Source organism: Propithecus coquereli, unplaced genomic scaffold (genome assembly GCF_000956105.1).
Source record: "Propithecus coquereli isolate 6110/MARCELLA unplaced genomic scaffold, Pcoq_1.0 Scaffold125, whole genome shotgun sequence".
In the NCBI taxonomy this organism is placed as follows: Eukaryota; Metazoa; Chordata; class Mammalia; order Primates; family Indriidae; genus Propithecus; species Propithecus coquereli.
Genome location: NW_012136636.1, coordinates 5,362,864 through 5,388,217, shown reverse-complemented (window position 1 = coordinate 5,388,217; position 25,354 = coordinate 5,362,864). Strand labels below are relative to the sequence as shown.

The 25,354-nt window shown below is 39.0% G+C and overlaps 1 protein-coding gene across 1 annotated transcript in view; it reads right to left on the bottom strand.

Annotated features, from left to right (window-relative positions):
* MYO16 (myosin XVI) overlaps window positions 1-23,755 on the bottom strand; it is a 542,291-nt gene extending 518,536 nt beyond the window's left edge. Inside the window, exon 1 of the mRNA XM_012637927.1 lies at window positions 23,515-23,755. Within this exon, the coding sequence (XP_012493381.1) occupies window positions 23,515-23,740 (226 nt within the window). The 5' untranslated portion in view covers window positions 23,741-23,755. The remainder of the gene's footprint in view (window positions 1-23,514) is intronic.
* Window positions 23,756-25,354: the final 1,599 nt, after the last annotated feature.

The following is a 25,354-nucleotide window of genomic DNA, read 5'->3' as shown; positions in this document are numbered from 1 at the left end:
AGAAGCCACCTCACTTCAAACCCAAAAGGATTGGTTTAGCTAGAAGTTGGAGTGACTAAAAAAATGATAAGAATTACTGAATAAGTACATCCTCCATTCCTTTGGACTCATCATGCAATAAATCCTTATTTTGCAAGTAAGTAGTAGGCAAAAATGCAAAGGAACAGGTTATTGTGTTAGGGAATGATTATTTATACTACAAATTTCTCTCTCCCCACCCTCATACTCCCCTCTATTTTGTTTAGATTACTCAGACCACCCTGTTTTTTGGGTTTCCTTCCGTTATTTAAAATACAATCAAATAGGCAAAAATCTGGCAGACAACCCGCAAAATAGATCCTTTCTGTAAAAAATAAATGAAGTAGATTTTAGACACTTTCATGAGCCTCACACTTAAGTTACATTAAGTACCTATTCTGCTCAATAATTATATGAAAATATGTTTAAAAATAACTAAACTTTTGCCAGTGCCTTGTAAGTCTAGATGGTGTAAACCTAGAAGATTGACTCTAATTGGGACACATGAAAATGCAAATTGAAAAGCCCATATCAATAATAATTTGTTAATCTGTTACCATGTTAAAACTAATCAAAACCTACAACTACAATAAAAATGATAATTTTAGAAACAAGAGACAATGGTGACTCAGAACACATAAAAATGCTTAGTTACATCACAGCATGGTAGCTGTTGGGGTGTGATCTTTAGCAATTTGAAGAACTAACATACTTGACCTGAAACTCAACCCTGCACCACAACCCCTGCAGATTTCATACCTTTTCAGAATGTGTCTTGCGGCTGCCTAGAAGATTAAGTGATTAAAGAGCAGAAAGAAAACAGACAAGTGGTGTTCCTACAGAATTAAGGGACTGAGACGACATCAGGGAAGCAATGAGATACAGAGATGAAAGAAAATGTAAAATGGTAGGACAGGTAATCCAAGTGATAGAACTACCAGGTAGAACTATTAAGACTATGCAGGAGAGGAAGAAATGGATGTTCCATCTGCAGGCCCAACCGGAGATGACAAAGGAGGACAGTATGGAAGAAAGCTTCAAAGATAATGCCTCCTAAGCACAAAAGCCCAAACATACATGATATTTTAGGGCATGATTAAGTGAGTGAGTGAATGTGTGTGCGTGAGATAGAGAGAGAGAGACAAAGAGAAGTTGGGGAGGCATCCCGTGTTTTGTGCTGATACGATTATCTTAATTTCACTGATTACAATCACTCTTGATTGTCTAAGTCATCATTTCAACTTCTTTAATTAGAAAATTGGCATGATCATGCAGAACAAATTTTATTGAACATATGTAGAACAAAATTTATGAAAAATAAAACATGATCGTATTCTATTATACAGATTTATTGTTTCAATATATTTTGTATGTTAAAGAGATCCTTTAAATGCATGTCTAATACTCTAGCCTTCCCTAACTTGCCTATACTTTAAAATATTTTCACAAATTTCTTTTTTCCTCTCCAAAGAGTTTTAGTTTAATCTTCTAATTTGATCACACTTAGTATCTTCAAATTGCTATTTTCAATAGAATTTCTTTGGATTTATAATAAACATCTAAAATTGTAAAAAGGAGATTCAGAATCAATACTGCAAGGACTATTTACTTAGATACCTTGGTAAAATGAGACTATAATCCATAGCATGGGTGAAGATAGAAAGATAATAGAGCATGTATGTAAATCTTTTGTGATGAAGTAAGTCAACTGTTTAATTTGAATTTTTCAAATTACATATCACTACTAAAATAAGAACTAAATTATTATGCAGCGCATAAGCGCATGAGTTTGCACATTGGAAATGGTGTATATCGGGGTGCAGAGTTTTCCTTCAGAGTTTATAGTCTGAACATTTTATAATAAGAGTTAAAATGCTGTGATTCACACTTAATTCACTTAATTATGAAGGATTCTTTTAAAACCATTTAGCAGTTAAGAACATCTGACATAAAACAAATTGAAAGATCTTTATGTTAAAAAGAAGGTTTACGTTAATAAAACAATTTATGAATTAACTAATCTCTTTAGGGATGTGGAATTCTAATGATAAACAAAGGTCAACGTACATGTGTGTGACAGAATAGAGAAACAACGAGAAAGATAAATACAGCAGTCCTCCTTTATCTGAAGTTTCACTTTCCAAGGTTTAAGTTCTCCCAGATCAAACACAGTCTGAAAATATTAAGTGAAAGCTTTCAGAAATAAACAATTCTTAAGTTCTTAATTTCGCTCCATTCTGAGAAGTGTGTGAACCCTCCCTTTGGCCACAGTCTCCACGCTGTTCATACTCCCCACCCTTTAGTCACTTCATGGCCTTCTATCAATCTCGAATAAGTCTTACCCAAACATAAAAATTATGTCAATATGGTGTGGCTCCTACATTATTTCACCAAGTTTTCCTTGAGATTCATTAAGTTCAGACATTGAAAATGAAGAAGTTAATGAGAGGAATCAAGGAGATTGCATATCTTCTGGAAGAATAAATCCCTGCCAGACAAAGACTGATGAAAAAGAAAGAAGCTTGGCTGAAGAATAAATCAGTCATTCACATTCAGCCTTTCCCATTCCTGTGTAGGAAGTGAGTTGATCAGTAAGAAAAAAAAAAAGATGGAAATAACCTGCAAAAGAAAATAGCAGGAATTTTTATTTTAACAGTTGTTGTGTGAAGGAAGAGAAAAAATAGAGGAAAGAAGGAGAAGGTGAGAAAAGAATAAAGGATGGTTGATCAGCTGTCGACCATCCAAGCTCCTGAATCTTCCTACTAGAGTCTGAAGTAGTCACAAATGCTTGCACCACGGCTTTTTGTTCTGGTTTGCATTGTATCCATCTTTTGAGGCACTGAATTTGACTTTTATATTAATAGAATTTGAGAGTATGTGGTACAAGGCATTGGATTTACTAAGCTGAGAAATGAGGCTCTTAAACAATGTTTGGAGAAAGTTGTGGAACATCAGATGAGAGTTGGTACATGTTTGGTAAAATAACTTCAGTACATACATAATTCATTATATTATGTGAAAAATAAGTGACATTCTCACATTATATTATGTGAAAAATAAGTGAATGTCACTTATTCCCACTGCAATTCCTTAGAGGTAGAATCTCATTTTGAACAGTGTTTTTGTAACATACTATTCTCACATTTCCTCAATTAATTGATTCTTTTCTCTGGAAATGAAGTCAATGGAAATACACTGGCTGTGGTGGTGTTTAAAAGTCCAGTTAGGTATTGTATGTGAATTTCAGCTTTAACTTCTTTGCTGCTATTATATTTTTATCTTTCATATTTCCAAGACTCTGTATTTGTACATTCATTCATTTTATACAAAATGAGAGTTAATAAAAACCAGGCAAGAAAATAGATTGTCTGCATCCATTATAGGTAAGTTTTGACAATGAAAGTTAATTGAATACTTAATAAATATGATAATTGCAAAGATAACAAAAATGCTTATGATTCACTTAGAGACCCTTAGGGGTCATTCAGATAAAATGATTCATTTTAACTATTGTAATATGGTATCATAATAAAATTTGGGGTTCTTTTAAAATTGTTAATTTAATTATCAAGTGTGATAAAAATGTCTGTATATGATATTTAAAAGCAAGCAAATATCTACCTGATACGCAATCTTTGTAAGAAGCTTGTAAGCCAGTACTAACTCCATTTAACTGGTAAGAAAACTGAGGCTCAAAGATGTTAAGTTGACTCGCATGGTGCCATTAAGGTATATAAATAGCCCGTACAAGATTCATAACTCACACAGCACTGCTTATAGTTTTTGTTAAAATATATTTTCATGAGGCACCTTAATAAAATTATGCAGTTGTATATTCTTTAATCCATAGCTCTACAAGTGCCAAGCTCCATGAAAAGTTGAAGAGAAAAGGAAGAGGAATTCATTAAGAGGCTCTTTTCTCCCTAAATAAACTCCTAACTCTGCACTGAAAATAATTTATATTTGATGATAAAACCCCCGGGGGGTTGATGCTGAGGTTTCTAGGAATTGTGGAGCAGTTCTATTGTAGCCTAGTGCACAGGTTCAAGTTCAGAATCCACTGTAGTAGAAAGAACTTGGAGAACCACACTACGATAATATGGGGAGAAATTGTAAAGATCAAGCATTTCGGTTATGTACAAAATAATAAAAATGATAATAATGAGAATTGTAACTTATAGTTATAAAACCTAAATTCATAGTCATGGAATCTGTGATGTAGGTACTATTATTATTGATGAGAAAACTGAGGCACTGAAAGGTTAGTTAATATTCCTGAATTGTTAACAACCTCCCTGGGCGTCCTGTTCTCAATGTGTGAAATTGCTTCCTTACAGGGAGCTAAATTTTGTTTCCCTTATAATTTAAGAGCCCTCGGCTTCTTTTACCCTCTGCTCCCATACTGAACAAATGTAGGTCACAGTAAGATCAAGCTACAAGTTTAAACACTACATGACAAATACTTCAGATACTCAAAGCTATTTTGCTTTGCGCTTTCTCCTCTCTGAGCCAAACACATACAATGCCTCTTCCTCACCTAATACGGCTTTGGGTCACTCGTGGTTCTCACAGTCTGGATGCACCTTTTCCTAGAATCTCTTCTCTATAGCTAGAACTGTAAGGTACCAAGGCCCTCAAATGGAATTATATTACCCTGGCCTTGCCTCCCTTGTTTTATATAATATATTCTATTAATGCAGTTTTCCAATTTATTAACTGGGAAGCGCAACACTCATATCAGACTTTGCCAAAAATGACACCTTCCAAATTCTCTACTTAAGTAATCAATATTTTGGAATTTACATTTGCCCTTGCTAATTTTCCTATTGTGGATTAAGTACATATTTCAAATTCAGGTTCTTTTTAGAGTCTGGTTCCATATTCAAAGTGATTTCCACTTTATCCAGCTACAAAAGTAGGAAATGTATCTAGCTTGCAAATGGGTGGTTTAAAATGGATGCAAAGCAAGAATACAGGAAGCTGCAAGAATTTTGAACCTTAGAGACCCTGCAACTTCAAGAGCCTGTGATTTTTTTGCAGTTCGTAGATCAGCTGCAAAGGAAGAAATGATCAGCCTGGTATGGTTCAATGGGAAAGAAAAAAATTAGCATGGAACACACAGGAAAGACTGTGTGATTATAATTATTTATGATACCAAAAATCATGAGGCCAGAGCCAGGCCAGGGACCTGTCCATAACCATTTCCACCAAGACTGTTAACCAAACCCCTGGGAAGAAGACACTGCAGTTAGTCTACTGATCAACAGAGAAGTTAGATTTATATTCTAATTAATCATTGCTATGCATATAATTATGTTCAATTTAACTCCTTAATGACTACATAGTATTCTTCCACAGGATAGAATCACTGATTATAAGTTAATCTTTGTTATCTGACAAAGTGCAAAATGATATAACACCCTCTTGAAATTGAGAATAGGCAACTAAACCGAGGTGGAATCACATGAACTTGGCAATTATTCTTAGCAAAAATGGTTGACTATTGCGATTTCACAGAGAGCTGCTGGGGTTAGCAGCCTCTGCTGCAGGATGGTGTCTGGCCTCAGCTGCTGCCGTTGGCCACACCACCTACTGCACGTGTCTGCCATGTCCTTCACGGCAAAGCAACTGCATCCCAGGGAGCAATCCCCATGCCCTGGTACACACCACATCCCTCACCACTACCATTGCATTGTTGTGAGGCAGTTGAACATTCAAATCGTCCAGGACAAATTTTTGTCCATTCTCCTCTTGATGATTTCTAGCATCAATTTTATAATATTGCAAGAACTTAGGACTTCACATAAATGAAAATAAAAAGTTAGGAAATTATTTTAATTCAAGCATCTCAGTGTGTCCTCAACTTGGTCCTCTGGTTTAGGTCTTCTGGTTTAGTTTTAGTGATGATAACTGCCAATCTCTTTGTGACTCTGAATTGGAGTATTCAGAGCCTGAGGTCTGATTTATTTCCCCATTTCCTGGTTTGGCTGCTGACCATGTCTTGGCACAGTATGTATAATCTCAGTTCATTTCCTGTGCCCACTATAGTCCCTGACCTTATATTCCTACCTGAATCTTGGTTCCTGATGTAAATCTTACAGGCTTTTGTCTTTAAAATCTCTCTCTCTCTCTCTCTCTTTAAAATATGTGACAAAAAAGCTTTGCATTGCCCATGAACATTCCTGCTCAGATCTCTTGTAGCAAAAAGTATGACTGAACCAGGCCCCCACCTGCTGTGCCAATCACACCAGGTCACACTTTCACAGGCTGCTCTGGGTCAACATGACAGTGTGACAGGGATGCCAGTTCACATAGATCTATTCCTGCAAGACACGGAATCATTTGACAGCCACCTTTGACTGGAGAACTACCTATGAGCCTACCAGAGAACTTTCTTAGAATGCAGCTGCTTTATTCTGGAGATGTTTCCTACTGGATCCTTTGTTTCCCTCTCTCCTTCATTGGTGCTATGGGCCCAATCATGTCTCCCAAAATTCATATGTTAGAAGCTACACCTCAGAATGTGACTATATTTAGAGATGAGGTCGTTAAAGAGGTTAACATAGGTTAATTGAGGTCATTAGGGTGGGCCCTAATCTGATATGACTGGTGTCCTCAGAAAAAAAGGCGGTCAGGAGACTGACACACACAGACAGAAGGATGAATGTGAAACCACAGTGGGAAGACTGCTGCCTGCAAGCCAAGGAGAGAGGTATCAGCAGAAACCAAATCTCCTGACATGACACCATGATCTTGGACCTGCAGCCTTCGGACCTGTGAGAAACTAAATTTCTGTTGTGTAAGCCGCCCAGTCAGTGGTACTCGGTTATGGCAGCCCCTGCAGACTATGTCAACTGGGATCACACTTGGAGACCACAGCATTCTGAAGTGTCTCCCAACCTCATCTGGGACCTTCCCTTTGTAATAGGGAAAACTGAAAACCATTCCTTTTTCTTCTACTACACCGTAAATACTAAATATGGAACATGTCTGTGATCACGTGTGGGCTTTTTTCACCACACCAAGCGATTCTCCAGTGGACACCAACAGAGCATCCTACAATTCAATTAGATTCCCCACAGGTTGCTGGCTCAGGCCCGCCAGACCGCCCCCACTTCAGATGCCAGTTGCAAGTCCCAGGTTGTGTCCGGTACTTCTGACCAACCAGCTACAAACCAACCTGGCGTTCGGCAATTTGGTAGGACAGCTCACAGCACTCAGGGAATCATTTTATTTATGTTAGCCCGTTTATTTCAAAGGCTTTTACAAAGGATACAGATGACCATGCAGATGAAGAGGCACACAGGTGAGGGATGGGGCGGGGCGCGGAGCCCCCATGCACGCTCCAGGAACACCACCTTCCCAGCACCACCATGCGTTCAGTAGCCTGGAAACTCTACGCACCCCATTGTTCGGGGATTTTTATGGTGGCTTCATCACATAGGCAGGATTGATTATTAACTCAGCCTCCAGGCTTTCTCCCCTCCCTAGAGGATGGGGCTGCAAGTGAGAGTTCCAAGCTTCTAATCATGGCTCGGTCTTTCTGGTGACCAGCTCCCCACCAGGAGCCACCTCATTAGAACAAAAGATACTCCTTTCACCCAGGAAATCCCAAGGGAGTAGGAGCTCTGTATCGGGAACTGGAGGCAGAGACCAAATATATATTTCTTATTATATCACAAGAACACATCACCTTTTTCCCCTTGCTGGCGTTTCCCCTCACAAATCTCTCGTATATCTAACCTCATCTTGGTGCCTGTTTCTCAGTGCATCCAAACTAACACAGATTTCTTGACAGGAGAAATAAACCAAACATACCTTTCACACTTAAAAGAATCCTATAAAGTGAAAAGAGTAAAAAAATGCTGTGTAAGTTGCCCCCATATTGTTGCCCCACAGTCATTCCTGTGGCGTAGAAGGCGATCTATCTTAACTTCTCCAGCATGTCCAGATTCATCGAGCATGTATCTGCCTATCATTCGGCCCATTAGAAAAAGAAATTCGGAGGATATACACTGAGGCCCTGGATTTTCGCATTTAACTTCAAGCCTTATCTTTCTAAAATTCAAATTAAACACTAAATTGTGTTTGTGATTTTTTATTTTATGCGAACAAGAAGGCAATCCTGTCTTTTTGAAGAAACATTTTCAATTGAGAAGAAAAAAGAGGCAGTTGTCAAATCTATGTTGCCCTAGGGTATTTAAAAATGGCTTCTAGAATCCCACAGCTGAGGTTGACTGGAATTATAGCGTCTTTTATCACGCACCAATTCTGCATGAAGCAGCTCATTTATCAGACACAGATTTCTTGCTTATAAATGCCTCCTGTGAGTGAGAGTTTGGTCATGGACTATAAGTGTGGGCATTTCCTTTTTTATTTTTATCTTTCATTTTCCAACAAATTGCCAAATTAATCAGCACTTCTTAGGTTTCTCGTTCTCAAGGGCTACAATAACACGGGAGGAGGGAAGGAAAAGGAAGCTTCTACTATGAGCCTCTCATCATCGAGCAATTCTGCCCCAGCCAGAAAATGAGGGAAGACATAATCCTGCACCCGAGTCGCTGAGAGTAGGAAAGAAAAGGCATTTATATTGAGAATTTTATCATAAGGCAGATATAAATAAGTAAGTTCTAGAGCCAGGGGTAAAATGCCTGCAGGAGCACAGAGGAGAAATATTACTCTTTCAGATGAAATCAGGGAAGATTCCAAAAGGAGATACTATTTAATTCAGGCTTGGAAAGATGAATAGAATGTAGATATTTTGAGATGGAAATCAGGATAAGAAGCAGAGTGAGGAAACACACAGAGGCAGGAAACCAACCGTTATATTCAAGGAATGTCAACATCTCTAGCAGACAAAATTCATCATGTTTCTCAACAAAGATGATTGGGACATTTGGAATGAGATAATTATTTTTGTTAATCCCTGTCCCACAGAGTGCATGATGCTCAGCATTTCTGTCCCTCAAAGAGAGAATTCCAGAGGAGCCCAAAAGTAATTTGATGAAAATGTCAAGTTGAGAACCACCAGAATGTGACTGGTGACCAGAGTTGAGCATTCAGGGCTTGTTGACACAGATTCCTGGCCCTACCCCCAGACTTTCTGAGTCAGTAGATCTGGGATCGGGCCTGATAGCTTGCATTTCTAACATGTTCCCAAATGAGGAGGATGTGGCTGTTCTGGGAACATTCTTGGGGCAGCATTCTCTACGGAGCACAAAATAGAGAAATGGAAAGTCATGCTGGAAGAATAAAATTGTGGAGGCCTTGAGTACCAACGTGGTCATAGGGATAAGGAATGTCTGAAGTCAAATGCCTAACTACATTTCTACTATTCCATTCAAAACTTACAGAGAAAAATAAAACTCTTTCTCTCTCTCAATGGTCTTCACACATTCTTATTTGTCAATGTAATTTTTGAGTCAAACATGTGAAATGCCTTTCTCGTGGCCTTTGATCTCTGTCATCTTTCATAGGATAATTTTTAAATTTGATTTTCCAAAGTCTGGCCACTACTCTAATTTTCCTCTTGCATTTTTAATCAAAAACCACCAATCACCTAAAGCCACTTATGTCTAAAGCTATCCTGTTTTCTAGACTCCTATTTTCCTTCCCTCACAAAAACAGGCTTCTTTTCCCCACACGCGCATTTATCAATAATGTGATTATGTTTTCTAGAAATTCCATCTTGAAACCTCATAGTTGGGTTAGGTACTTTCTGTATAAACTGACCATGGACCTTTAAATTTAAAGTCTCCCTTCCAGACTCTACTATTGAGTTCTAGTAACTGGCTCTGACCCCACCCTGCATATTACTTGGTTGCCTAGAGCAATGTTTACTTTCATGTTGCTGGCCCCTTCCTTGTTAACTACTCTTCACTTCTGTTGTTGTATCAGCTCTCATTCATTCATTCGCTATATATATATATATTTTTTATCATGCGTATGTGCCCAGGATTGCATTATATGCTGGGGAGGTAATATAGCCTTAGCAAACTAATACAGGTGCTGTATTCGGAATTCGAGAAAGTGAGGAGTAACGTGCAAAGAAGACTGCAAAGGAAGGAGCAGTGAGGTGGATGAAGAACCAAGGAGAGAAAGTCAAGTGAAGAAAACCAAGTAAAGGAAGCGGATCAAAAAGGAAAAAATGATGACCATGTCAATGCTCCTTATAGATGAATATGATAAGGACTAAAAAAAAATCCTCTGAACTTGGCAACAAGGACATCTTCGTTACAGGCAGTGTTGGTGGAATTACTGGGGGAAAGCCAGTTCGAGTGTTTTCAAGAGAGAAAGAGGAACCATGAGTACAGACAACTTCTGAGTTGTGGTCATGAAGGGTAACAATGAAATGAAAGGAAGCTGGTTCAATTTTCTTTTCTTTTCTTTTCACTTTGGAAAACATGGAAGTTTTTTTTTTTTTTTTTCCCCTGTGTAAATGATCCTGTGCTGTGGCTCATGAATGGTTAGAAGAATAATGATCTTGAGAAGGCCAGAGGCGTGGGGTCGAGTGGGTGAGTTTGAACATTATTGGCAAATGCTGCTGCCCATTTTTAGAAATTCTCTGTGTATCGAAAAAGCTCAGAAAAACTCTGATAATATATTCTTTTCTGTACATTCTTGCAAACACTAAACAACTTCTCTGGTCTTATAAATGGCAAATTTGCATTTTCCCTGTAAAACATTTTGCTTCAGCATGTAGTAAGTCGTGCTGTCAGAGGCAAACATGATCTATAGACCATTCTGCGGCCGCACCTGTGCACACAGAAGCCTCCAGGCTTCTGGAAGATCATGCCTGTTTCCTATGAAAATTAAGAGTCATTTTTTTCAGGAAACTCTAGGTTTATACCAGCAACAAAATACTGTTTCAAATTTGATGCATCAGGAACCTCAATGGCAGCATTAATTCAGCGAACTAAAATGTTTGCTTTTTTTCAATTTCAACTTAATAAAAACTTAAGAGCGTGAAGAGTTCAAAATTACAAATTTCAAGTTTTGTCGTTAATTCTTATTAGACATTTACCTTAGTGGAAGGGAGCAGCTCTAAGAAATAACCTCATGTTGAGCAAGAAATGGATGTAAAGGAAGTGACACTATGAAATAAGGAGACGATTTTTATTGTACAGACCAGAACTCGTTCCTTTCTTTCTCCTTCCCTAAAACATGAAAAACGCTGAGTTAAAATTAATATATATATATACACATGCATATCTAAACTTCTGTGTGTGTGCGTGTGTGTGCACGCATCTTACTGGTTCTGGTTCTTTGGAGAATCGTGACTCGGACACAGTCTCTGTACTACGAATAGAGATAGAAAGTTTATTAGGGCAGGAAAAGAAATAATTCCTTCTAGCTGTGCCTTCACTCAAGCCTTTCTTTCTGCCCTGAATACCCTCTCCCCTCTGTATGTCCCCAGCACCTAGAATCTATGCAGAAGATGGCAGGGGCTCAGTACCCGTTTGCTACATAAATGAACGCGTGATGAAAGTTATGGCCCTTTTCTTTGCAGAGCACACATTCTAGTGAAAGACGTGGACATGTGAACACGGGATCAAGACTTCAAGGAAATAGCCCTGCAATGCAATGGGGGAGGGCTTGGCCTTGCCTGAGGATGTCAGGGGAGGCGCCATGGGGCAGAAGAGAGGGTCGTCTGAAGGAAAGGAGGAAGGGTGCTCTGGGCAGAGGGAAACACTGGAGCAAAGCCACAGCTGTAGGAAAGCACATTTCCCATCCTGGGAATCGTGAGCATGGGGCCACCAGAGTAGAAACACATTCCTATCAATCCCCTCACTCTTTCTTGCACATCCCACCTGAGATGGATGGAAGGAAGCTGGCCTGAGTCAGGGAGTGGGCTGCAACTGCAGAAATGAGGAGGAAATGATCAATCTCTCCAGTCACCACAGAGGGAAAGTGGCTTCAGCATAAGTGAAAAGGAAATTGATTTTCCTTAAAGCACACACACAAAAGTCCAGAAGATAGCACCCAAACTCAGGATTTTGGACTAGAGGATTTTGCAGTGTCTTCCTCCTCCAAGATCCAATGCTCTGGGTTCATGGAAACTACTATTTAAAAAACATATGGATTGACTTTCTCAGGAGGCCACAGGCTGCAAAGAAGTCTAGCGAGGGAAATGCTCATAGGGGTTGGAGGGAAAATACTCATAGGGGTTGAAAGGAAAGGAGCGTGGCTGGGGACCCCAGGTAGAAGGAGAGGACCAAGGGCCATGTAAGAGACAGGGAGGAAGAGGGACTTTGGCAGGTCACACTCAGGAGACCTGGCAAGTGCTAAAAGCTGACAAAACTCCACTTGGTGGCAGAAGTGAACTCCATGGAAATGGCACCCAGCACTTGTGCACTAGGGCACAGGACCTCTGTTGTTTCGAGCACCACCTGCATCCTGGAATGTGGCGATGGAGAGGCCAGATGTGCAGGTGTCCTCAGAAAGAGTTGCTTAATGGCAACACTTTCACCAAATGGGAATCAAAGAGTCAGAAGTCCCACCAACAAGAAGGATGGAATCAGAGATGGGGGAAAGGATATCCAGTATTTGCAAACCTTTCCTTGCTCATGGCCTGCTCACTACAAGTCTCCGCCTCCGTGTTCCGTGAGGCCTCCTTTCTGTGACAGTTACAGCTGCAGGGTTGTAGCAAACTGCTCTAACATCTCAGATTCACAGGACGTTAGAGGTGCAAGAGGAGGTAAAGTCCTCCTCATTTACTCCCAAGGAAACTCTGAGCAGCTCTGGGTCATGCTAAGAGTTGGTATACCATGAAAATTGAGGCAACAGAATGCACCGGATGTGGGTTTGAATGTCAGCTCTGTCCCTCATTAGCACTCTGTGAACAATTTGTTTAAATTCCTTAAATCCTAGTGTCCTAATGTATAAAATCGGGGCACTATTTGTATGCACCTGGATTAGATTCCCGGGACTGCCATCACAAAGTCCCACAAAACAGGTTGCTTAACACAATGCACATTGATTCACTAGCAGTTCTGGAACTGGGAAGTCTGGAATCCAGATGCCAGCACAGCCAAACTCGCTCTGGAGGCTCCGAGGAGGAAGCTTCCCCACGCCTCTCTCCCAGCTTCTGGGGGCTAGGGTTCCCGGGCCTGCAGCTGTGTCACCCCAGGCTCTTTCTCCATATCCACATGGCTTCTTCCCGTGGTGCGTTTGTGTCCAAATTCCCCTTCTTTTGTATGGACACCAGTCACTGGACTAGAACCCACCCTAATCCACTACGACCTCATCTGAACTTGATTACATCTGCAAATACTCTATTTCCAAATAATGTCATACTTATAGGTTCTGGGTAGACATGAATTTTGGGGGGACACTATTTAACCCAGTAAGTACATCACAGGATTATTTGAGGATTAAAAGAGACGATACATAGGGAGATGACTGGCACATATTGAGACATATATATATACATGTGTATGTGCATATATATGTCTATAATATCACACATTTCGCTCGCAGAAAATAATGAATGAAACAATTGCTCAGTGCTTTACAATAATGTGAATTTTCCCCTTCAATTCACTTCCAAAAGTACTATCCAATTCCTGCTTCTCATTATCTCATGTTCATATTAGTGCCCTGAGCTTATGCATCTAACTTCAGCCTTTTCTCCTCTATTTCATTGCAATTTAAAATATGATTGCCCAAAACATTCCTAAAACTATACTCTTATTCCTATAATTCACATTCACAGTGACTATTGCTGAATCATACACCAGTCAAGGTCATCAGATAGCTATGCTTCATTGCTTCAATAATATCTCTTAATTCCCATTCAAATTATAGTAGTAGCTGACATTTATTACAAATGTAGTAACACAGGACAGATGCCATTCGAAGGTCTTTGCATGCATTCTCTAACTCATCCTCATAGTTGCATATGGGAGAGGCACACCTCTTTACCTCATTTGCAAGTAGAAAGATGAGGGACACACAGCTCCCCACTATTAGGGAATGGACCAACCCTTCAACCAAAGTCCAGAGTTAAAACCTTTGATGCTAAACCCTAGATGCTTCTGTTGTGATGCTCTCTTAGCAGAAACCGGCTTTCCTCTCACTCCATTGCTGCCCCCGAGATGCATTTCACAGGTAGAAAATCCCTTCCTCTCTTTCTACCTACCTCTTAAAACCTCTAAGAGAGCACAGTTTCAGATTCAGACTCATTTCACCCCACCTCACCCCAAGGAATGAATGTCCACAGCAATTCCTTTTAAACGGATGTTATACCTTTCTATCTAGGTTCTAAATATCTTTAAAACACATATTTTTCTCTTTTTTCAATTAGTCTCATGGTACTTAGTAAAGTTATGACTGTCTAGCAGGCAGTTAAAATAATTAACATTTTTCAGGAATATGAATTTCATGAAACATTAAGCCATGCATTAACTTCATGAAGAATTCTTCAGAATTTAAATGTACTTAATGTCCAACTTTTTACGATTTTATCTGATTTTGAAAATGGCACCTTTAATTACTTGGCAGCTGTTATCTATTAACTGAAAGCATCACAGTCCAATGAGCATAGCTGTGTAAATTCTAATCTGCCCAGGTTGGCTAGATTTGGCATATGCATGAGCTGTGCATATTTAGATGTACAGATCTCTGATGTGGATGTGTTTGTGGAGCTAAAATCTCACCCTGTTCTCTAAAATCCAGAAGTCACCCTTTTGTTCCTTGTGGCTGCCCCAGAAAACATTTTATCTGAGCTGTATCTTCCTGCATCCTCCCCCTCCTGTGCTAAGATGGAGGAAATAATGAATTCACAGCTTGGCTTCCTGAGGGTGGTCTGTTCCCATCCTATTGAGCAGTTAACAAGACAAGACTGTGGTGCTGCTGATAGAGCTGTCATTTCCCTCATTCTGCCCAGGCATGGTGCCCACCATGGAACATGGAAGATGCAGACAGGACTACATTGTTAATGTCTTTTCACAGGGAATGTTGTTTCCCCTTAACTACAGAATGATGCTTTATATTTACTTCACAACCCAAAGTATCTAATATATAAGACATTCATATTGGTTAAATCCAACTCTTTTGGAGAGGGTCTACATATATTCCATGTCAAATACATGCTCCTAATTTTGACTAGGAGAAACATTTATCCTTGCAGAGTGTTTAATGCACATCACCTCAAGTTATGCTCATAACAATGCATATATGGATCCAGGGTTGGTTACCTTCTCAGTCCATCTGAACCGTCCATTCTAAAGGTAACAGGGCCCTGGTTTCAATTTCTGGGAGGTCAGCTGAAATCCACTTATTGTCTGTCACATTTTCTAACTGCCAATTTGTGTGGCTGGTTGCAGGGAGGTTCAGGGGAGAGAATGAAGCTGCATTCAGTACAAAGCCATCGCCACCACTACAGAGACAGCGCCAGCTCAGATGGGTCACCTTCATAAAGACAGCATTGACTAAATGGTAGCAGTGAAAAATTACAATGAGCTCCTTCTTTATTTACACCCTAGATACTAAAAAACAAATTTAAGGAAAAGTTTATTTGATGATCAACTACTTCAGAACTATAACTTCTGAGACAATCTAGTTAATGCAAGGAAAGGGCTGGATTAAGTAATTACAAACTAAATTAATATGCAGTATCACTTAATTTTTTATGTATAAAATACATAAGGCATATATGAAATTTATTCTGTGAAATTATTTCTGTGAAATTTAACCCAAGTCTACATTTTTGGGGGTGGGGTGGATATAGAAGAAAAATCTCAGTCTTGACGATTTACTAATGAAATTCTAAATGAGGAGATGTCCAGTACATTAAGAAGTAGATCATCTAATATATATTGATCATCTACATATTCTAGGCATGTTATTAAAGGACTCTGGATAACAAACAGCTGATATTTCCTGTAGATTATTCAGAGGAGGTAAAACTATCAAACTTTACAAATTTGCAACTATCAAAGTGACTTCAAGGTTTCTGGTCTAGAGGACAAGAGGAGTGACGGTGACATTAGCTACAACTGGGAATCAAAGGGGAAATTTTCATTTGGGAAGAGATGAAGGTAGATGTGCAACTTGGGGCATGACAAGTTAGAAAGGTAAGGCCCTGGCCGGGTGCGGTGGCTGACGCCTGTAATCCTAGCACTTTGGGAGGCCGAGGCGGGTGGATCGATCAAGGTCAGGAGTTTGAGACCAGCTTGAGCAAGAGTGAGACCCCATCTCTACTAAAAAAAATAGAAAGAAATGATCTGAAATATATATATATATAAAATTAGCCGGGCATGGTGGCGCATGCCTGTAGTCCCAGCTACTCGGGAGGCTGAGGCAGAAGGATTGCTTGAGCCCAGGAGTTTGAGGTTGCTGTGAGCTAGGCTGACGCCATGGCACTCTAGCCTGGGCAACAGAGCATGACTCTGTCTCAAAAAAAAAAAAAAAAAAAAGAAAGGTAAGGCCCTCAGCAGGTAGAATTGGAGCTCAAGAAAGAGGTGTGGATAAGATTTGGGATCATTATAGGGGGCAAGATGGATGCAGTGGTGGAAAATGAAATCTTCTAGGGAGGATGGAGGGAAAGAGAAGAGAGTTAAGAGCCTGAGATATGGTCACAGGAAAGGGAACCCACCAAGGAAACTGGTGCAGGGGTTTGAGAAGTGGGAGAAGAAAACAGAAGTATCTCATTGTTATAATCTGAAATTTCCCCTTTTGCCTAAAAGACTACTTCCAATTTTGTGTTCAAATGGAGGTATAAATGCAGCGTAGCATTACAGGTCTATAATTACACTTACAAGTTCTTTGTGTGGCTGATAAGACAGGCCCCCAATAAATATTTGGCATATTAATTAATAAAGAATTTTAAAATGCTGGGGAATAAAAGAAGACGATTACGAAGCAGGGAGAGGCAGAGCAGGGGAAGATGAGGGAAAACCCCAAAGTATAAAGGATATTTCCACTGGTCTGTGGACATTCTGCAGACAGTAGGCAGAATGCTCAACTAGAAAATAGGAAGAAAGACTTTCAAATGTCAACGATGGCAAATCAACTTGTGGGGTTAATGGTTTAGCTAACTGGACCATCATAAATCAGTTTGAAAGACAGTATGATGTTGTGGACAAAAATATGATCTGTAAACTCAGGTAGCCCTGAGATAGCAATTTCTTCCTTTAAGACTAAGTTTGTTCACCCACAAATGGGGTGTATGTCCTACCTACTACACGCACCTACGGGGAAGGTTCAGTTAAGTAAAGTCATGCAAAGCACAGACAGTGCTGAGTACACCTGCATATGCCAGATAATAACAGTGCTGTCAATTACTTTTAGTAAAAGCATATAGTGGACAAATCAGTAACCGACAGGCATTTGGGAGAAGCAACTCTAATGGAGGAATTTTCATTTCCTCTCAAGTGTTCCCTGCATGATTCCTCTCTGTGTCTTCAGCCCACAAACTGCCTGTCTCTGCCTCTCCCTCGCTCCCTCTCCCTTTTCTTTCATGTAGTGTAACTCAAATACAGTTGAATTAACAGCCCTAAAAGAAAATTTAGACCAAATTTTCCCTTTTAGAGAAAAAAGAGTTGCTGAACACATTTTAGATAGATGCAGTATATTAAAATGACAAACTGCACACTAAAATATCACCAGCTCCCAGGAGAGAACAATAAACCATCAAGGATACTAAATTTACACTGACAAAAACACAACATATATAAAGTAAAAAAAAACTCTGAATTACTTCTAAATGACATGCTACAAACCTTAGCATAAATAACACCATAGACATGTTGTCCTTTGAAGTAGTGCATTTGATTCTTTATACTCAGTAAGCCAATAAAAGTGCTGGAAACTAAGAAATAAAATTATTTACACAAATACACAATCTGCGAATTTTAAACAATAATTTAAATGGAAAGTTTTTTTCTTATGGCAATATATTTTACTTTCTCGATTGCATAAAATGTGCATTTGACTATTTTAGCAGCTTAAAGATAAATGAAAATATCACCACTGTGATTAAATGAAAACTTTTCCCTAGATACATTTTTGGAAGAAGTAATACATATTCTAGAGAGGTTATAATGCCTCTAAAGATATTGCTTGCATTTTCAACACAATTAAATTTCTTAAATTGCAAGAAATTCATATTTTTTTCTCTAACACAGTGAGATATGTAAATACTCATGAGGGTGTTTCCAAGGTAGATGAGAGACTCAGGGAAGTTTTTATACACACACACACACACACACACACACACACACACACACACACATATAAAACCATACTTGGGTCAGCTCCAAGTAGTGAGTAAATATACCCTGTTATGGACTGAATGTTTCTCCCCAAAAGCCATAACCCAAATGCAATGGTAGTAGGTCGTGGGGCCTTTGGGAGGTAATTAGGTTTAGATGAGGTTACGAGGTGGAGTCCCCAAGACAGGATTAGCACTCTTATAAGAAGAGGAAGCTCATGTGAGGACACAGCAAGAAGGTGGTCATCTGCAAGACAGGCACCTTGATTTTGGACTTCCCAGCCTTCAGAACTGTGATAAATAAATGTTGCTTAAGCTACCTAGTCTATGATATCCTGATATAGCAGCTCAAGCTGACACAGACACCTGTTATAGCAAAATATTTTAATTTTTACATTACAACAACGTATTTGAAGTTTTAGCAATTGTTAGAAATTCAAACTCTTTTGAATCATTCAACAGCTTCTTCATCATTTGATGCTAATGCCGACCTTCCTTATTGCCAGACACCTTTGCTTCCATTAGTAATGGTAACTATTTCCTGAGAGAGATAAAGTTACATAGGTTGCCCTTCTGAGCACATTTTCTTCCAATATCTTAAGAAATTTCTTTTGTGCTATTTCTTTCATAAAGAATAAACAAGATGGTGTGTAAGAAGGGGTTTATTATAGTCGTGCATACATCGCAAGTATGCAAAAAACATTGTGTTTGTGTATATGTGTATGTTTTTGGGAGTGGGGTTTATTTTTTTCTAATTCCTGTTGTTTCTATCACTTTGAGTGCCTTAAATTGGTCATTACACCAAGAAAAACATGGGATTTTCCTCTCTGGTTCTATTTCTCCATTGCCATTCAAAAACCAAATACACAAAAAGCAGTTTCTTCATAAAAACCCAACTCAAAGTTAGTCATGGATTATTCAAATAAAAAATTACTTTTTGCTCCTTTAGAACTGAAAAATCGAATCTGACTGCTTAACTTAGATTTTAATGTCCTTATACCTACATTCACATATAAACAATCTGCTATTCATAATGTGCTTATTCATTTAGGAAACTTAAAAATATGTGCTGACAGGTGGCATTTGTGGTTACCAAAAGAATTAGGCAAGAAACTTTGAGTGATTATTGATAAGATAATGTTATATTCTAGCAAATGGTATCTGTGTACATGTGAAATAATTTCTGTGAAGGCGAATTCGTATGCTCTAAAAAGTATAAGAAAATTTTATGATAGGATATCAAACAGTTAAGAATGCAGACAAAGGAGTGGAGAGGCCATGCCAACTCATTTCTGAAACACTTGAATCATATTTGATCCTTCTTTTTAGTTATTATTTTTATATATATTTTTTATAAGTTCTATTATTTTTATAATGCATTTTTCTAGTCCATTTATTCTCTCATTCTTGCACATTGTCCTCTTTTCTTTACTTGCAGTTCCTATTCCGCATCTTGACTCTTAGCCAAGAGCAGTGCTTCAGTCAGCTTTGGACCCAGCAAGAGAATCACACCTCCCATCACATCTCCCATTGCCTAGATTGCAGGTTCTCAACTCTCTCTGTGCACCACGATCTCTGAGGCATCTTTGAAAACTGTCCTGGCCCCACATCAAATCACCGTCTTTATAGGTAGGTCCTAGATGTTAGAATTAAAAATAAGCTCTCCTTAGATGATCCTGCCAAGCAGCCAGGATTGAGAACAACTGCTAGAGATCATCCTAGCTGAAGTCAAACCTTTCCAAGAGGCACCAGGTCTCATCCTGGTGTGCATGCTGAAAGACATGCACCATTGAGTTTCCTGGCTTACCCCAGTGTCACCAGTTTTTCTCTCGCAAATAAATTATTTTTGTCACAATACACACTGGCTGTTATTTCCCCCATCATTAAAAAAACACCTCCTAATTTATCTTCCCTCTGCATTGATCTTCCCATTCATCTCCTCTTTATAGAAATCTCCTTCAAAAAGCTTTTTATATTTTCTGTGTCCGTTTGTATTTTCCCACTCTGTTTGGAACCCAATCCATGAATTGTTTGCTCCCAAAAATTCACCCAAACTATTAAGCTCCATATTTCTTTTTTTTTTTCAGGGTATTATGAGGGTACAAACATTTTGGTTACATTTTATGTCTTTGCCTCACCCAAGCAAGGGTTAGAGGCATACCCTTCCCCTCTACAATGCTCACCATGTCCTTTAGTTGTGAGTTTACCCACCCCCCATCCCCCCATCCATACTTCTAAATGCTGTGGTCAATTCCCGGTCTTTACCCTGCTGACAGAGCAGCAGCATCCAGCATAGTAGATCAATCTCTCTTCCTTGAAAATTTCTCATCACCTAGATCCCAAGAAAGCAGCCTTCCTCTCTTCCTTTCCTCTTTGCTGCTCCTTGTGATTCTACCTCATTTCCCTGAATTCTTCATATTGAAATTCTTCAGGACTCAGTCCTTGGACTTATAGTTTTATCTAATCTTATTTTCTACATCATTTTATCCATTCTCTGGGCTTTTGATATCATCTATATGCTTATGTGTTTCAGATTTATATATCTAGCCAGCATGACAGCCCCTCTTTTATTCTTAGCTCCTAGAAACATTCCTAATGTAGCTAATGGCATTTCATTCTTCTAGTTGTTCAGGGCAAAAAAAAAAAATTGATGTTAACTTCAAAGCTGTCACTCCCTATAGTAGGTAGGATTTGGTCCCCATAATTTTGCCATTTGGTGTTATGCCTGTGAATATGCTACATTCTCTGGGGAAAGGGAATGATGGTTACTTGTCAGCTGACCTTAGATTAGGGAGGTTACTCTGGCAAGCTCAGGGTAATCACATGGGGGTCCCTAAAAGGAGATGAGGGAGGCAGAAGATTTCGTCAGAGAGATGCAAGCATGAAAAAAGAAACAGGCAAAATATGCAGCATGAGAACAAGCATAGTCCCTGCCTTGGATCCGTCACGGCTGACCTTGAAAACAGAGGAGGGGGCCCCGGTCCAAGGAATACAGGTGACCTCTAGAAGCTGGGAACATCAAGGGCAGTTCTGATGAGAACCTGATTCCATTTCAGTGAGACCCATGCCTGATTTCTGATCTACAGAACTGTAAGATAATACACTTACAGTGTTTTCAACTACTAAATTTGTGATAATCTGTTCTGTCAGCAATAGAAAATTAATACACTCCCTACAGCCAGTTAGTCAGCATTTCCCGTCAGCTCTATCCTAAAAATATATCCAAAAATTGACTATTTCTCACCACACCCTTATTCCATTTTGGTCCAAGCTGCCACCATCTCTCACCTGGATTGCCGCTAGAGCCTCCTAACCAGGGTCCCTGCTTTTGCCCTCGAAATCCTTCAGTCAATCCAAACACAGCAGCCAGGATGGTCCTGTTAAGTCATACATGGTATCAGGTCTTTTTTCTGCTCGAAACCCTCCACTGGTGTCAGAGCTCGCCATGCAGGACAGCCAGAGCCCTGCGCATGACCACCCAGACGCCGGCTCCTCACCTGCTTGTCCCTTTTACACACTCTGCTCCCCTGCGCAGTTGTCTTGCTGTTCCTCCCACAGACTGGCATGGCCCACCCACAGCATTTGTACCCCGCTGAAATGCTCACCCCCAGATATCTGTGTGATTAACTCCCCGTGGCCTTCAGGTGGTCTCCTCAGCATTGATCATTCTCTATCAAACCATTCATTTAACCTTATTACTCATGGTCACCCACACCAGACAGGTGGGCATCAGAGAGGTAGAGATTTTGTCTGCTTCATTCACAGTTGTCTTTCATATGATAAAGTCCCAGTCAGTATTAGATGAAATAATGCACTTCTCCCATGGAAGATGACTCTCAGGTTTGTTCTTTTGTTCCTATTCCTGAAGCAACTATCCCAGCCCTACTCTCTCTTCTCACATGGAAATTTCATCAGTTGGCTCTTAGATGGTGTGCCTGCTTCCAACTCTCAGAATCACCCTTTAATCCATCCTATGGATAAACACCTCTGACTAAGCTTCACTAGAAATCATCTGTAGCATATAAATGCCCTTCTTAGGACATTATCATGTTTTGGGGAAAGCATTATAATTTATGTAATAGCTGCCTCTTGGTCTCTGGGTTTATTACTTTACTGCTCCAGATTTCCTTTTAACCCTAACTTAGACATTATTTTGTACTGCAGATATTTTGCCTAAGAAACTTTATAACTTTCCCATTACCTTTTTTTTGTGTGTATATGTGTGTGTGTGTATGTGTATACACACACACATATATATATCAGTACTTCTCAGAGTATTCTAGTTTAACTAGCAAGCCCATGAAAAACCATGAAAAGAACTACTTGAGTCTTCCTGTTATGTATAGCTATTATTGTATATAATGTGCTGTCAGTTTTCTTAGACACAGATCTGCAATTCCTATTTGAAAGGTTTGGAAACACGTATGTCGCTAAATTAATTATTTTTCCAAATTGCACAGGTTAGAAGACATAAATAGGTCAGGGAAAGTTTTACCATTAAATAAGCTACAAAAAAAATAGATTCAGAGTGTTTTAGATTTTAAATTGTGGTTAATAGATTGTGAAGAATGCTTATTTTAGATTAATTCAACCATTGGTTTTAGAGCCAATCAAGGTAAATTGATTTATATCTGTTTCTTTGAAGGCTTCTCCATGTATACCAGAGGCGGAATGTTTCTCTCACACTAGAACTGGGGAACGTAGATCATGAAAACAAAAAAGAAAAATCCATACACAAAAATACATGAAAGGTGAAAAACTTAATAATCTTGTGAAGACAATGGAGATTTGGATTTGGTATTCTTAGAAAAATGTGATACCACAAGCCAGTCAACTTTAAGGGATAAAAAAATTGACTAACATCCTGAGAATTTTGCGGGAAGTGAGTTTACTTCTATACCTACCTTTGTATGAGCTACTAATTAATCCATTTTGCAGTCCAGTATCATCATCAAAAAATTCATTGATAAAAAGGTTTCATTACCAATTTGAATGGACAATTTGAGTGGAAATTGCTTGCTTTTCAGACGGGCATTTTTAGAAAAACAAATACAATAACTTCACCAAAATTTTATATTATTTTTCATTTCATGAGGAGACAGGACTTTTAATGATGTTTTTTGGAATGAGCATTTTTTCCCTTTAATATTTCAGACATTTAAAAGAAAGCTGCCTCTAATATTTACAGGGAATTTATTCTCCCATTTCCCCATCAAAACACAGCAAACAATATAAAACATGAGAAACCACACCAGAAAGCTTTTTTCTGTTTTGTCACGTACCTTCTTTGTCATTGTGGTGGATAATTGCGTCCTGTATCATGTCAGCAAGGTTAAAGTGAACTTTCTGGATTTTCCCATGCTTCAGCCTTTTCAAGAATCCTTCTTGCTTCTGAAAAGCCTTCTCACGTTCATAATAGGCTTTGATTTGCTCACAGCGCATGCGCTTCACCAGACGCTGCCTTTGGCCCAGGGGAAGGGACTCCAGCAGGCACTGGTCAATTTCCATTTCATGGGATCGAAAAACGTTACATAGCTGAAAGCAACCTGAAAGAAAAGCATGTGAAAGTCAATGGACCTATTATCATAACCCGTACGGTAGCACTACAAAGTATACTTGATTTTGTATTACCCATCCCACAAGTCATAAACTCATTCAATTCTCTTTGCACTCGATATAAATACAAAGATGTTTGTATAGATTGAGGAGAAACAGAGTTAATGTCTTACTCAAGATTTCAAAGTGATCTACAGATTCAATGCAGTCCCTATTAAAATACCAACATCATTTTTCACATATCTAGAAAAAATAATTCTATGCTTTGTATGGAACCAGAAAACCCCATATAGCAAAAGCAATCTTAATCAAAAAGAACAAATTGAGAAGCATCGATTTACCAGACTTCAAGCTATACTACAAGGCTATAGTAACTAAAACAGCATGACACTGGCACAAGAACAGAGCCATAGACCAATGGAACAGAAGTGAGAATCCAGATATAAAACCACCCTCATATAGCCGTTTGATCTTTGACAAAGAAGACAAAAACATACTCTGGGGAAAAGAATCCTTATTCAATAAATAGTGCTGGGAAAATTGGATACCCACATGTAGGAGACTGGAACAGGATCCACACCTTTCACCTCTCACAAAAATCAACTCATGATGGATAACAGACTTAAACCTAAGGCATGAAACTATAAGAAATCTAGAAAAAAATGTTGGAAAAACTCTTGTAGACATTGGCCTAGAAAAAGAATTTATGAAGAAGACCCCAAAGGCAATCATAGCAACAACAAAAATAAATAAATGGGACCTAATCAAATTAAAGAGCTTCTGCACAGCCGAGGAAACTATCAACAGAGCAAACAGACAACCTACAGAATGGGAGAAAATATTTGCATGTCATATATCTGATAAAAGGCTGATAACTAGAATCTATATAGAACTCAGGAAAATCAGCAAGAAAAAATCAAACAACCCTATCAAAAAGTGGGCAAAGAACATGAACAGAAACTTTACAAAGGAAGATAGATTAATGGCCAATAAACATATGAAAAAATGCTCAACATCTCTAATCATCAGGGAAATGGAAATCAAAACCAAAATGAGATATCACTTATCTCCAGTGAGAATGGCCTTTATCAAAAATCCCAAAACAATAACTATTGGCAGGGATGCAGAGAGATAGGAACACTCATACGCTGCTGGTGGTACTGCAAACTAGTACAACCTCTGTGGAAAGTAATATGGAGATACCTCAAAGAGCTACAAGTAGAACTACCATTTGATCCAACAATCCCATTAGTGGGCATTTACCCAAAAGAACAAAAGACATTCTATATAAAAGTCATCTGCACTAGAATGTTTATAGCAGCACAATTAACAATTGCAAAGATGTGGAAACAGCCCAAGTGCCCATCAGTACATGAGTAGATTAATAAAATGTGGTATATGTATACCATGGAGTTCTACTCAGCCATAAAAACAATGGTGATCTAGCACCCCTTGTATTATCTTGGATAGAGCTGGAGGAGCCCATTCTACTAAATGAAGTATCACCTGAATGGAAAAACAAGCACTGTATGTACTCACCATCAAATTGGTATTAACTGACTTAAC